This window comes from Pempheris klunzingeri, chromosome 3 (genome assembly GCF_042242105.1).
Source record: "Pempheris klunzingeri isolate RE-2024b chromosome 3, fPemKlu1.hap1, whole genome shotgun sequence".
Lineage (NCBI taxonomy): Eukaryota > Metazoa > Chordata > Actinopteri > Acropomatiformes > Pempheridae > Pempheris > Pempheris klunzingeri.
The window spans coordinates 26,119,285-26,132,875 of record NC_092014.1 but is presented as its reverse complement, the minus strand read 5'-3'; the positions used below and the strand labels follow the sequence as shown (position 1 = coordinate 26,132,875).

Sequence of the window (13,591 nt, the reverse complement as noted above, 5' to 3'; positions counted from 1 at the left end):
TTTCCACTTAACTATTCTCATGGATGCTAAATAAAGTGATCCAATAAGATGTGTGTTAATGTGCCCCAAAGCACTTAATGAGAATATAACTTAATGGTTTGTGCAGTAGTCTAACAGAAATAGAAAAAGAGGTCAATGTTACCCCCAGTTGGAGCAGACTTGTACAGAAAAAACTACATTTATTCAAACCAGACAGAAACAATTGGAATATGTTTCTACATAGTCGTTAGGCACAAATATTTTCAATGGATTCTAAAAATGGTTACCTTGCACTGCTCATTCTGAGGGGAAATGACTTCTGATTGGGCCAGTCTTTTCTGATCAAGGTGGTTACCTGAGGCATTTTTATTCTGATTGGGCTATTACTCCAATTTTTAGTGGAACATTAGGGGCAATGTAAATGCAGCATGAGTCAGCATGCAGAATAGCATGGCCCTGGAGTTGGTTCACCTAAATTTAATAGTCTACCCAGCAGATGGAATACACTTTGTAATATTTGCTCCGAGCTGCACTAATCAATATTTTTATGTTAACAATTGATCAAATTACTCTGAGTAATGGGAAAGAGGTTACTGGTAGAATGGAGTTTCAGAGAATTATCACTCAACTCTGCAATACCCTTCAGCTCCTTTTGCATCTTTCAGCTCATTGTTTTGTTTTCTGGTCTTCTACTGTAGATTTCTGATTCACCCCTCTCATCACCCTCATTTCTAGCAGCAGCAGGCAGCTGCATTCAGTGAAGAAGCTCCACAGAAGGACTGCAGGGGAAGGATGTGTTATGGCATGAGGTTTGGCACAATGCTGGCGTGTCAGTTTTTAATGGTCTTCTATCCACTCACACTTTTATGCCTCTGTCTTGCTGCATACACTTGACAATACAACAAGCAGCACTGGAGCATTCTCTCCCTCTCTCCTTCTGCCTGTGCCATGGCACGCTTATGATGCATCTTTTAACACACATTTTAGCTTAATTTTTAGTCATAGCTTGTCATACAGCATTTGGTCATGAAAACATTACCAACAGTTGGTGACACAATGTAAAACAAAAATAATTATGGTCATAGTATACTGTATATTTATATATAACATTCACAAAGCTTTGCAAAGCTTTTTTATTTGTAGCAAGAGTACAGTCATTTCATATATACTTTCTTGTATATATTAATGGGTGGTAATTTTCTGACCCTGTCTGTGTGTGATTGTGTGTGGCAGGATGTTTCCCTGTGTTGGTGTGGAACGTGGGGCTGGGCTAATATCTGCCAATTAATTAGCTTTACATCATCTCAAAACTGTCTTGTTCCCTTCATCAAGAGAGGATGAAGCAACTGTGCTTTTACTAAACACAGCACAGAGCTGACGAAAGCACTCCACACTTAACAAAGAGTAAGAGATGAAGTCTCTCTCCCTGAAAGCAATGATCAATGAAACGCATTACCGCTCCAACAATGACTATTCTGCATCACCCTGACATCACCATAATCTGGAGTTAATTTCCATCCAACCATCAACATAAGCTGGTCTGAGGTCTCCAAACTGTCATTTAGTGGGATAATTACAAGGTGATCAGCAGTAGTGAGGGAACTGATCAATGAGCTCCCTCTCGGTGTCCCACAGGACATGGCAGCCGTGACCTGTAGCCTTTCTCATAAGCACATTGTTTATAGATTGTATTGGTGGGATGTCCATAAGTCTTCAGTCGGCTAATGGTTTCTTTCTGTGGCTCCTGTTGGACTAAGTGCATGAGGAGAGGCGGGGGGAGATCATTAAGATGGTTTCCGCATCGCGTTATTCACTCTGCAGCTTCCTGCACACGCTGGTCATTAATTGAACTCAAATGGGATTCAACTGATTTGGCAGCTATGAGGGCTTCTCAAAGGGAATGATGAAGCTGGTGGAGTGGTGTTGGTTATGAGTTTGCAGCGTGGAGAGGACGCACTGATGCTCTAAAACCACCAAAGCCAGCTTGATTGGCAAAGGTCAATTTCCTTTGCCAAAATTCAAAATGGAAATGAGAATGTGTGAAAATGATTCGCAGCTATTTGCAAATCAATCTTTTACATTTGAATTTGGTTTCATTTGTTGATAGTGCGTGCCCATCACGCCAACTCTGCGTTCGCTCAGTTCGCTTTGTCAGCACACATCTGCTCACTAAGATGTGACCAAACCGCATCTTTTTACTGCTGGCCGAACAGTGTGTGTGTCATCTTGCTGCTATTACAGAAATTAAATGGCGATGATGTTATCCATGTGACTGGTAGGGCTGCACTGAATGTCATTACATTTGATTCCTCTACTATTTGAATGAAGCATATGTCTGCTCTCATATTTTATGACATCACCATAAAAAAGACATTTAAAAAAAATTCTCCAACAAAATTCTCAATTCAAATAAAGTATTTAATCAGATTAAATATTAGTTAAGCGTTTTTTTATTAAATCAACTTTCTTTTACAAATATAAAATGCTTCCAAGCTGGTGATTTCTTTGACATCTTTCTACAGCTGTTATGAAATTGATGACGTCTTGAGTGCCGAGCGAATGAAGACATCTTTTTTTTTATGACTAACATACTTTACTTTAATAGTATCACACTATAATATTAGTGTAGCCCAATTTTTATCTGTAACTGTGCTGACATACGGTATACATCATTGGTTTAAGCAGAATGAATAGAATAAAACATTTGGAACTAGTCAGTGCAGCCCCAGTGAGTGGCATCAGTAGCTGTTGCCACATGTTCATCATATCATTATTAAGGGATATTGATGAGGGTGGTTATGCATCTTAGTATATATGTATAAATACGTATCTCAGTATCCTAGTACATGACAAAAATGTAACATTACCCAAACTTAAAACGTGTGTCGAATCATTACTGACTCCACAGGAATCCTTTATGAGTACTCATCCTTCCCAGGGTGATAAGAGCAAACCTCAAAGCTAATCAGCAGAGAAGTGTTTGAGCTGCAGCTCACTGATACATAATGCAGAGACAGTTGGTAGAATGGACAGCAGGGGTTCACAAACTGCAGGGAACGAGGAGAATCAAATACAGAGAGAGATGGAGCACAACAGTAAGATACAAAAGAGACAGACCAAAGGAGAATGACTATTATGCTTGCAAGAAATGTGCTGTAAATCAGTTTGGCAGCTGCAACATGTTCAGCAAGTAATGTGTGTCTTTTTTGATAAGACTGGTATGACGCTTTTCATCCCAATAACTACCAAACATTGGGCCAATCAAGAGGGGGAGAATTTCAAACTAGAATCTCAAATATATAACAGAGGACAGAGAGAGAAGAAGAGCAAAAGGGGTGACATGCAGAGAGAAAATGAAAGAGAACAAGTGAAGCTTGAAAGAGAATGGGAGAGCAGAGGAGTCATGTCGAGATGGAAAACCCAAAGAGAAACTGAAAGCCAAGTAAGGCATCTCAATAACTCCTGGTTTCTTGATGCATCGGTATGAAACACAAGCAGCTGAATCCAGTCTGGGCTATGACACAACACAGCTACACTCAATAAAAGCACAGGCAGCTGTGAAAAAACTGTCTATGGACGAAGCTCAACAACAAAGATGGCTGATGATGGTGAGGAATATACACACTGAAGCTGAGTGTTCGTAGGTTACGGTAAGAACACTAAAATTAAAAAAAACATTCAATATGAACATATGAGAGTAAGACATTTAAATCATAAGCTGAAAAAAATACAGAGCTTGTACAAATGGAAGTGTGTTGGTTGTGTTATTGTTAAGGCACTTGGGTCCATGACGTCTCTCCTTTGGGTTTTTTATGAGCGACATGTTGCTGACCAGTATGTGTCACATGATCATTAGTTGTGGCCATATCTTGCAAATGCAAATGTAACCACATACACAAGCTCACTACTTTTAAAATGCAATATGATGCCCATTACCAGTGTATAAGTGAGACACTGGGTAAATTTGGCTGCCATCATGGAGGTAAAGCGACACCCACATTCTAAAACAAATCCAGACCTGCTTCAGCTAAAATGGTCTATAAAAGGTAAAAAGAACAAACACTAAAACTGAAAACTAGTGGTATCAATCAATCAATCTTTATTTATATAGCGCCAACACACACAAACACCCCTACTGCCAATCATCTCCTAATCACAGACTGGATGAAAAAAAATCAAATCTTCAGTTAAAGACGACTGGCAAAAACACAACGAGGTTAAGTAAGGGTAGACACAAGCAAGACTTGATTGACAGAAATATCACTTTGATGAGGAGTGGAAACAGAGAGGGAAAGGAAGAGAGAGAAAGTTGTGTCCTTAAAAGAAGAGAATGGTGGTAGAGAAAATGAGTGGGCAGCTGCCAAGACGGTGTCTTCTGGCCATGAGGTTTACAGTAAGAGAAAGCAACAGAAGCCACCAGAGAAATGGATCTGTGATGGCGAGCTGGCACAGCTCAACTGTTTGACACTGCTCTTACATACCAACAACACCAGCAACACACAGGATATCCGACAAAATGGATTTTAGATTTGTTCACAGGTAGAACATTTACCAACTCTACCCATCCAAAGGGAACTTATTACAATTAGTCATCGTGGTGACGAAGCAGGTAAATAGGCACTGAGTAATTGATTCATTTTATGTAAGGTGTGTTGGCGAATGCAGCTCTGCAGTGTGCTGCTGCAGATCTGCGAATCTACAGGCTGCAAAGAAAGAAAAAAAAAAAAGGAACAGCTTTCTCACCCTCCCACTCCTCCTACTGCACTCCTACCACCATTTGCTGCTGATCTCCCAGGTCAACCTAGCCCAAGCCTACATTCCTTTAGCTGCTCACTCCTGGGACATGTCTTCCTCCACCTCCTTTTACCTCATGTTTACTTCTGTGCTTACCAAACAGCCACATATTACTTTCATTTCCTCATTACTAAATGTTTTTTGCTGGCCAGCTATTATTGCGCTTCATTTTTTTCACGTTCTACCTTTCAGCTTTGCCTCTCCACTGGGCTTAAAAGAATCCTCCATCTTCCTCAGAGGCCGTGTCCGGACAGACAGCTGAAATCTTATTTTTTCACATATCTAATACAAACAGAAAAAGGAGGCATGATGACATCCACTCATTTTGAACCGGATTTGAAACATCTTTGAAGGTAGTTTGTAATGCAATTCAAATCCAATATCTGCAACTCAGCCCGCCCACTACTATCAGATTTCAAGTGTTTGCTTATTTTTGTCCATCACTCCCCACAGGATGCATATTTGACATAGCAAGAAGAGCAGAGAAAAAGATATGAGGACAGTCAAAATGGAGCAGCTAACACGGTAAACACCACCATGCAGAGGTCATCAACTGAAGTCTGTATTCTAATTTTAAATTGCCTGCATAAAATCAGCTATTGGGTGGCAGGGGTTGCAAATAACATTTACTCTTGTTACTGTAAAAAAGTTGTTTGTGTCAGCATGTTTCAGTAATTTTACCTTTACCTATATTTTTCTTTTTATGTCAAGAACTACATTTCAAACTGCAACCATTGAAGAGTTAAAGCAAAAGTCACATGACAAGTCAAGGTGGTGATGTCTTCCAGGGGTTAAACTGGAATTTGTTGCAAATTTCTCTGGATGCACCGCTGACTTGCCCGGAAACACAGACTTGTTGCACAATGGGTGCGTAAAAGAACAGCCTGCCACGGCAACATACCACTGGGGCGTACACATATGTGCTGGGGCAGAGCCCCAGACAGCCCAGGCCTGACTGAACCCCTAGTGTCTGCTGCTGCAGGATGGTAGAGCTCTACGTGGTGCTCTGGAAAACCTACATGTTCTAAATGTGTCATGTTGACTAGCTGAACATTTACCTTAATCAATGATTTAATGCACCACCCAATGAGCATGGTAAGTGGCTCGATCATACACACATCCACAACGCCATGTGACCAAGGTGGTGCATGCTGGGTCTGACTAAAATATTAAATGCCGACATGCTCACGGTGGATCCATTAGTAGTGACTTCCATATTTAGTGAAGAGAGTGTACCTTCAGTAAAGTGTACGGGGTCTTTCTGCTGTTTTTGACTGTTAACCCCATTACAGTTGTGACTGCAGAGCGCTAGGTAGACTAGTGCTAAATGAAACATGAACCTGTCATTACTGGCTCTAATGTGACAAAGTGGTTGACTGGTACTTTGCTGCTAAATATTATCATTATTATTAATCCTTTATTTAACAGGTAGTCTCTTTTTCAAGAGACCTATGTACAATGAAAAACAATATACAATAAACAGAGAAGATACACAATACACATTATATATATTATATTTAAGACCTCACACATATCTAATTTGTTTGTTATGATTTGATTATCAAAGCAAGGAGCAAGGATGGGGATTTTTTAAAATACTTTTTAAGAATACTTTTCCAGAATTCAATTGGATTTCCATTGAAATTTGCATGTGAGAACAAGTAGTAGCCAGATTTGGCTTTCCTGTTAAGTCTGATGCAGTTATTTTGTTGGTGGCTAAAGTTCTGCCAGTCAATCATAAGATAGTAGTAGTAGTTATTCCCAAGCAGCGTCCCTGACAATAAGAGCCTTGGAGATGTTTAGTGAGAACCAAGGACTAGAGTGTTGTTCTACTCTAAAATTTTTGTAAGGTGCATGCTTATTAGGAACGTTCATAAAAAATGTGCTAAAATGATTAAAAGCTACGTTGGAATCAGAAATATTTACAACATTATAAAGGTCAGAGTGATATAAATCATTTAAAAAAAATAGCTCATCAAAATGTTTAAAGTTCCTTTTCTTTACTATGTAAAAAGTAGTGTAAATCCAGAAGTTACGAGTCTTTCGCACACATGCTATTGGGTAGTGGTCACTGATGTCTTGAGCAAAAAACGCACTAGAGGCGTACTTAAATGGCCTGTTTGTTAAAATAAGATCTATTACGGCTGATTTAGAGGGATTTGATTTGTTTGGTTGTTTGGCTGATGCAGATTAAACTTTAAACAGAGTTCTTGTAATCTGGCAGACTTTTTTGAGACCCAGACGAGATTCAACTCAACCAAAGTAACTAGATATTGATTCAGCAATTCCTTCCAGGGCCTCACAGTTTGCTGATGGAGGACGGTAAATTCCGAAAACTGTAAAATGGGCATTACCTCCAGGCCAGATGTTCAAAACAATGTATTCATAGCTCTTTGAAAGTGTGATAGCAGCAACTTGACAGGTGGGTAAAAAGTCTCTGACATAAATCAATAAGCCACCTCCTTTAGATTTTCTATCAATTCCAAAAATATTCTAGCCATTTAAGGTTATTTCCAAGTCTTGGACTCTGAGTAAGCCAAGTCTCATTGACAACTAAAAATGTCAGGGCGGCATTAATTTAATGAACAAAGTCCACTTTTGGTAACAGGCTCCTAATATTTAGGTGTAGCTGCCCAAGGCTTTGCCGTAATTTAAAATCATGCAGAGAAGTCATTTCAGTTGGAGTGGTTGTACAAGGGGTGGGCATACTCACAGTACAGTATTGGCGTTTACAAGATTATTTAAAACAGAACCTCTCGGTCTAAAATGCAAGCGAGACAGGCGAGCACTTGGCCTGTTAATGACAGCAGTTATATTTGCATTCTTGTGTTGATCATAGGAATTAAAATATTGATAATCATTAAAATCAGTGATAGGCAACCACGTAGGCCTACTAACTGGCGTGGTATTACAGTTTCCCTTGGAATTGCAAGACACAGTGTCCATACCTGTAGAGGGCATCAGAGGACAAGGTGGTGCTGGGCAGAGAGGACACACAGGTGTCCTAAGAGGTATGTGGAAGTACTGCATGGACAATGTTTACTGATAACATTTTCAAACTGCAGTGGTTTGGGTGCAGTATATCCGCTGCAAAGAACATGCAACGCTCCCAAAAAGAGTAGTGACTGGAGCCATGTATGCAGACTGAGAAGTCTGAAGAACCGACCAATACCACGATGCAGCCTCGGGATCGGACCGGACCGGAGATGTAAAAACAAAGGTTTTTGCTGACTTTGCACAAAAATTCCTTACAATGGAAACTCTGATTATCAGTATTGCCGGAGTTAGACAAAATGGAACAACTGGAGTAGCAGCACACCAGGGTGAAACAGCCTGAGCCTCTTGGATGTTTCTCTGAGGTCCTGTGGCCAGAGAATCACCGCTGGCCTGAAAGATGGACAGAGAGCATCCCAGCTCCTAACCCAGCCTATCTGCCAGGCCAGAGATGGGAACTCCTGCACATCCAGGATGTTGAATTCATTTTCGAGCTGGAATTCTTGAGGTTGTTGGGAGCGATAGGCACACATGCAACCGTGTTTACCCCCACCTCCAACAACAGACCAGCCATCAGCAGGCTTAGTACCAGGGGTAGAACTGGCCCGGTCTTTGGGTTTAGCTCCCAGGAGGATCCAGAGGTCCCCAGACTGATCAGGGGCAACCTGGGTAGTCTTGAAACACTTAAAATACTTAAAATCCATGCCCAATGACTAAAATCCAATGTCCAGCTAAAAGATATAGTCAAAAGGACTTAGCTGTAAGAAATCTGTTATAGAAAGCTGGATAAAAAGTACATTTCTGACAGAACTTTTGACATATGGCCACTCCAATCTCGCAAGACTTCCACTGTGACGTTTACGAGACTACCATTAGCGTAACATCATTTCGGAGGCGGAAACAATAACATAAAAAGAGTTGGCAGCGCACCATCAAATCTAAAATCTAACGTTTGGAAGACATTTGGATTTCTGAAGAACGGAAAATTGGAGAAGAAGTCTGGCCAAATGTTAAGCGCGTATAACAGTGATTAAGTACAGCGGTATCAGGACAAATCATCTGTGGAGACGGCACAGAGAGACCAACACATACCTCTGTATATCAGCCATCAGAGTGGCATCAGAAAGACTATTCAGCAGTGTAGGCGATATTATCTCCGCACAACACAGTGTACTGCAACATGATCATGTTGATCAATTCATTTTCCTTAAAAAGAATATTGACAAGCAAAGGCACACATGAACCTCTTCACTGTGTGTGAGATATGTTATATTTCACATCAAAATAGTGAGGTGAAAAATTGTTTGTGGAGATTTTACACTCTTCATCGTACTAGAGACCGAGGTGCATAGGAGACGGCAGAATGGCACTTTGAAAAGTAACTAAATTTGTACACTAGTGCTTCCTAAAGCTACTAGTTCACAGTTTGTTACCCCATCTCCACCTGAGTCCACATGACTTGGCTGCAGCACTTGTGAAATTATGAGAAATCTTTGAAATGCTGTTTCATGTAAGTACTAATATTTATTCTACCACCTGAACAAATGGAAATCTGTATTCTATTTTCATCTTTTTTTATACATTCTTTGATTTGTGCCATTAGTAAACATTGAGTAACAAGTTTAGTTTTCAGTGTTAGAGAAGTTTTGCAAAGTATATGAATTGTTTGAGTCTTTATTTTTTCATATTTCATACAGAAAGTCTGTTTTGTCTGCGTCTACTTGAAAAATGAACACAATGAAATGTTATTTTAAAATATTTTTTTCTATACAAACAGATTCAGGTAGTACTGAATCGCATAAATCCCACCAAATCGAATTGTATCGTTCTGTATTAAAAGGTACTGTCCCTGAATCGTATCGTAGCCCATGTATCTAGATTTGTACTGGATCGGCACACAAGGGAGAGATGCACACCCCTACAGAGCGCTCATTCAGCTCAAAACATTTTGAATTGCGGAGAGTCGGGTCGAGTAGACGGCTTATGTTAAGCACTTAGAATGAACGAGCAGAGAAGTTGAACCTAGAGCCGATTGTTGAGACTCACAGAATGTTATTCAAAATGCTGAGTACAGCAACAAACTCACTCATTGTTGTTACTCACTGTACAGAGGAGGAGGCCAGCAGCCACTTCATTGCCTTGCAACCTTACTGTGCAGGCTCTCTTTTTGCTTTAATGTGCGTTTGTGGCTGCAGCTGCTGTGGAGTTTATAATTTTTATACTTCTCTGTGCTGTCTGCCTTGACAATGCTTTATTCTGTTGTTAAATAGTGCTTGTTGCACCCACCACAGTGTCCATAGCTCTTATTATATTTATAATATATATTAATGTTAAAATCCTTTCTTCATCTAGAGGTTTTCGTGGCAATCTGCTCTAGCATCGATGCTCCAATGCCTGAAGAAGACAGCAAACCGAGAGCCTCTGGGAAAATACTGAGATAGGAGCTAGGGAGAACTGCCACTGGTGGCAATGATATGAATGCATGAGCGCGCACGTGCACACGCACACGCAACAGCTGAATTTACAAAAACACATGATGTCATAATGCATCTGCTTAAAAAACAAACAAACTATGAATCACTGTCAAGAGCATGTGGGTGTTTTGTTGGCAGAGAGCATACAGGAAGTGCATGAGAGCTGACACAATGACAGATCTAAAATTAGCCCGATCAACATATTCTCATTCATATGATCACTAAATGTAAACACGGTGAATTAGGAGCCACTGAGTTGCTGCAACAGCTGCATGAACCGTCTTTTCCTGATCACATGCATGAAGGCCATGGATACACTAACATTATTTTGTCTGAAGATGTGCATAATGAACAACGCTATTAATAATGTGCGAGCTCTTGCAGCTTTACAGAGTTTAATTATTTATTGAAACAAAACTATGCAAGAAGTTTAGAGAAAAAAATCACTCTTTGTAGGAGCTGCTAACAACATATAGACATCCGAGATGTGACCCCGACTACACACTGCTCTTTATAAGACGTCAAAAGCTAAAAAGGTTGGAAAACACTGGCTTAATCTTTCATTATGTGTTGCATTTTAAAAGCTTGTTATATCATCGACTGTGCCAAATCTTCATTTGAAAAGTAAGCAAAGCTGTCTAATGAATGTAGTGGTGTCGAACGAACATGATTTCCCATGAAATATAGTGGAGCCTAAGTAGAAAGAAGCATGGCATGGAAATACTCAACTGAAATACAAGTACCTCAAATTGTACCCGGGTGCAGTACTTGAGTAATTGTACTTAATCACTTTCCACCACTGCCTTTAAGTGATACCCAAAAAACATGATGAGAGACAATCAACAGATGTCCCACTGTGTTAAAAGCCCTTTCTATCAAAGTACTAGAAGCAGTGACCAGCATCGGTAGACTCAAACAGAATTGGCAAAAAGCTGAAAGACACTCTGGATAGTCTGCCAAAGACTATGAAAAGACTTGTAAAACATGCTTTAATGGGTGCCAGAATCGATCAGTAACAATGTGATGTGACCAAGGTCGGGTCTTGGAGTATTTTAACTTGAAGTGTTTTATTGGAAGCTTTATTTGATTCAACTCTGTATGAACCATACAGTGGTGGGCATTAGTGTATGTGGTCACTGTATTGTTAGAACATGCAAGGAAAGGAGGGAGGCTGGTCCATGTAAAGCCACTCACCCGAGGTTGCCAGTTTTCATATTGCTTCTGCAGGTTGGCCCCGATGGTCTCCAGGGCTTTCTGTGGACTCATCGACAGAGGATCTGGCAAGAAAACACAGAGTGTAAACACACACGCTCAATGTGGAGCTGACAAACCAACAATAACTATATTACACACTGCACGTTTACATTGCCGTCATTCTGACCCATAAGATGGCACCTTCCAAAACAGCAGGCTAACATTATGTCACTAACTAACAGTCCTGCAAAAGACCCTTCCATGCCGTGGTTGCACAGGCAAGTTACCATTTATGATTTCAGCATCAAAAGAGTTTTTCCTTTTTTTAAATCAAAAGAATGGTTTAGTAAAATAGCAGCAGCCCCTGAGGATGAAATATTGATGAGAGTAAATCAATATAGTATGAAGAATAGCAGGTTATAGATTGAGAACAGGTCAAATTTCGCTCAGCAGGCAGAGAAGAATGTATTGGCAAGTTTGCGGGAGGCATTGATATGCTTCATGCTGAAAATTAAACCACTGCCATTATGATGATGAGGCCTACTTAAAATAAATCATCACACAACAAGACGTGTTTAATGAGTTAAGTCATAACTTCTGGTTTATTTGCTTTTTATTATCAGGAAAAATATAACTTAGTTACTAGCTATGCTAAGTATCTATAATACATCACACACACACACACACACACAGAGCATGGCCTCTGAAAAGCAATGTAAGCCCTTCTATTAGCATACAGCTGTAGCATTATGTATTATAAATGAAACACAATGGTGCATTCCAGGGCATCACCTCTGCCTTTACCCCTTAATATTCACTGTCTCACAAAGTGGCAAGTCTGCACAATGTCAATGTGCTCAGAAGCTGCTGAGAAAGTTTCACAAACTTTGGGAAATGTGTTCCCTCTTTCATGTGCTTTCCTCAGTCTCAGGGGAGCTAAATAATGGTTTTGAGGCTCCCATTCAATGGAGATGGTTCTTTTGTTTTTGTTATGTGTCACATTGTGTGGGTCTGCTTGGGTCTGATGGGGCTGCTTCATCCTCAGCTAACAGAGACATTGGGAAACTGAGCTCCCATGGGAATGACAGTGTCCCTAAATGCTCCAAAGTAAAAGCCAAACTTTTACGGTCATGTCAAAGACCACTACTAAAGAACCCTTTGAACACTCTTTTGATCATCTGTCACACCTGTTATTTGGGGCTTTTGGCATAGTCACTGTATGTCCTAACTCGGTACGTCTTACATTGTTATTTTCAGGATACGGTGGACTGCGCAAAAATGCCACTGCCTTCAGTGTGCACAGTTGCCATACTGGAGTGGTCAACAGTCAAGATTCAGAGACAGTTGACCACTTGACTCTTGCTCTAAGGCACTGCATATCTGAACACTGGTCGAAAAAGCCTTGACACACTACACTGTACGTGGCATTGTATTGTTATATTATATTGTACTATTGTGTTTTATTATACTATAGATATAGCCATCTACATTTTTGGAGAAAATCCTAAAAACAGAAATTTTAAATAATTCAAACTTAATGTTGCCTATTCACAGATTGCAGCCTGGATGTCCCAATGTTAGTTGTGATTATTCAAAAGGCTCATTAGATCCACGCCCAATAACTGGATTTATTTCCAAGAAGTAACTTGTATCATATTCAATTTCTTACATTTATAACAAACCAGATTTCATGGGTGTGGGATGCAGGTATTTGGTCATGGAGCAACGAATTTGACAATTGAAAATGATGGTCAGGAAATGAGCGCAAATGTCAGTACCACATTTCATGACAACCCATCCATTAGTTTCACTAAAAACCAAAAATGTCAACCTAAAGGTAGTGCTAGATGAAAAGTCAGGAGATCACCAAAGTCATTGGCCTTCATCTTCTCGCAATCAATTCAATATTTATTAAGACAATTCATTTTGGACCGAGCGAAATGGTGAACCAGAAGAACAAACAGCATTACCATTTTCTACAGCTAATTTTGATGTTTTTGCCATTCCTATTAGATGTCTTCTCTTATTTATCCTTCCTATTATTCTTATTTGTATTTAGAATAAACATCTTCTGTTTAACAATTGCTGTATCACTTTTGATGCTGTTACAATTAGACAGCAAGTAAGAAGGGGCAACTCTGTATAACAGTCACTAT

The 13,591-nt window shown here is 39.9% G+C and overlaps 1 protein-coding gene across 4 annotated transcripts in view; it reads right to left on the bottom strand.

Moving 5' to 3' along the window:
* rptor (regulatory associated protein of MTOR, complex 1) overlaps positions 1–13,591 on the bottom strand; it is a 154,265-nt gene that overhangs the window by 124,470 nt on the left and 16,204 nt on the right. For all 4 annotated transcript variants that reach the window (XM_070856559.1, XM_070856561.1, XM_070856560.1 and 1 more), the window contains exon 4: positions 11,436–11,518. In XM_070856559.1, coding sequence (XP_070712660.1) covers positions 11,436–11,518 — 83 coding nt within the window. The remainder of the gene's footprint in view (positions 1–11,435; positions 11,519–13,591) is intronic.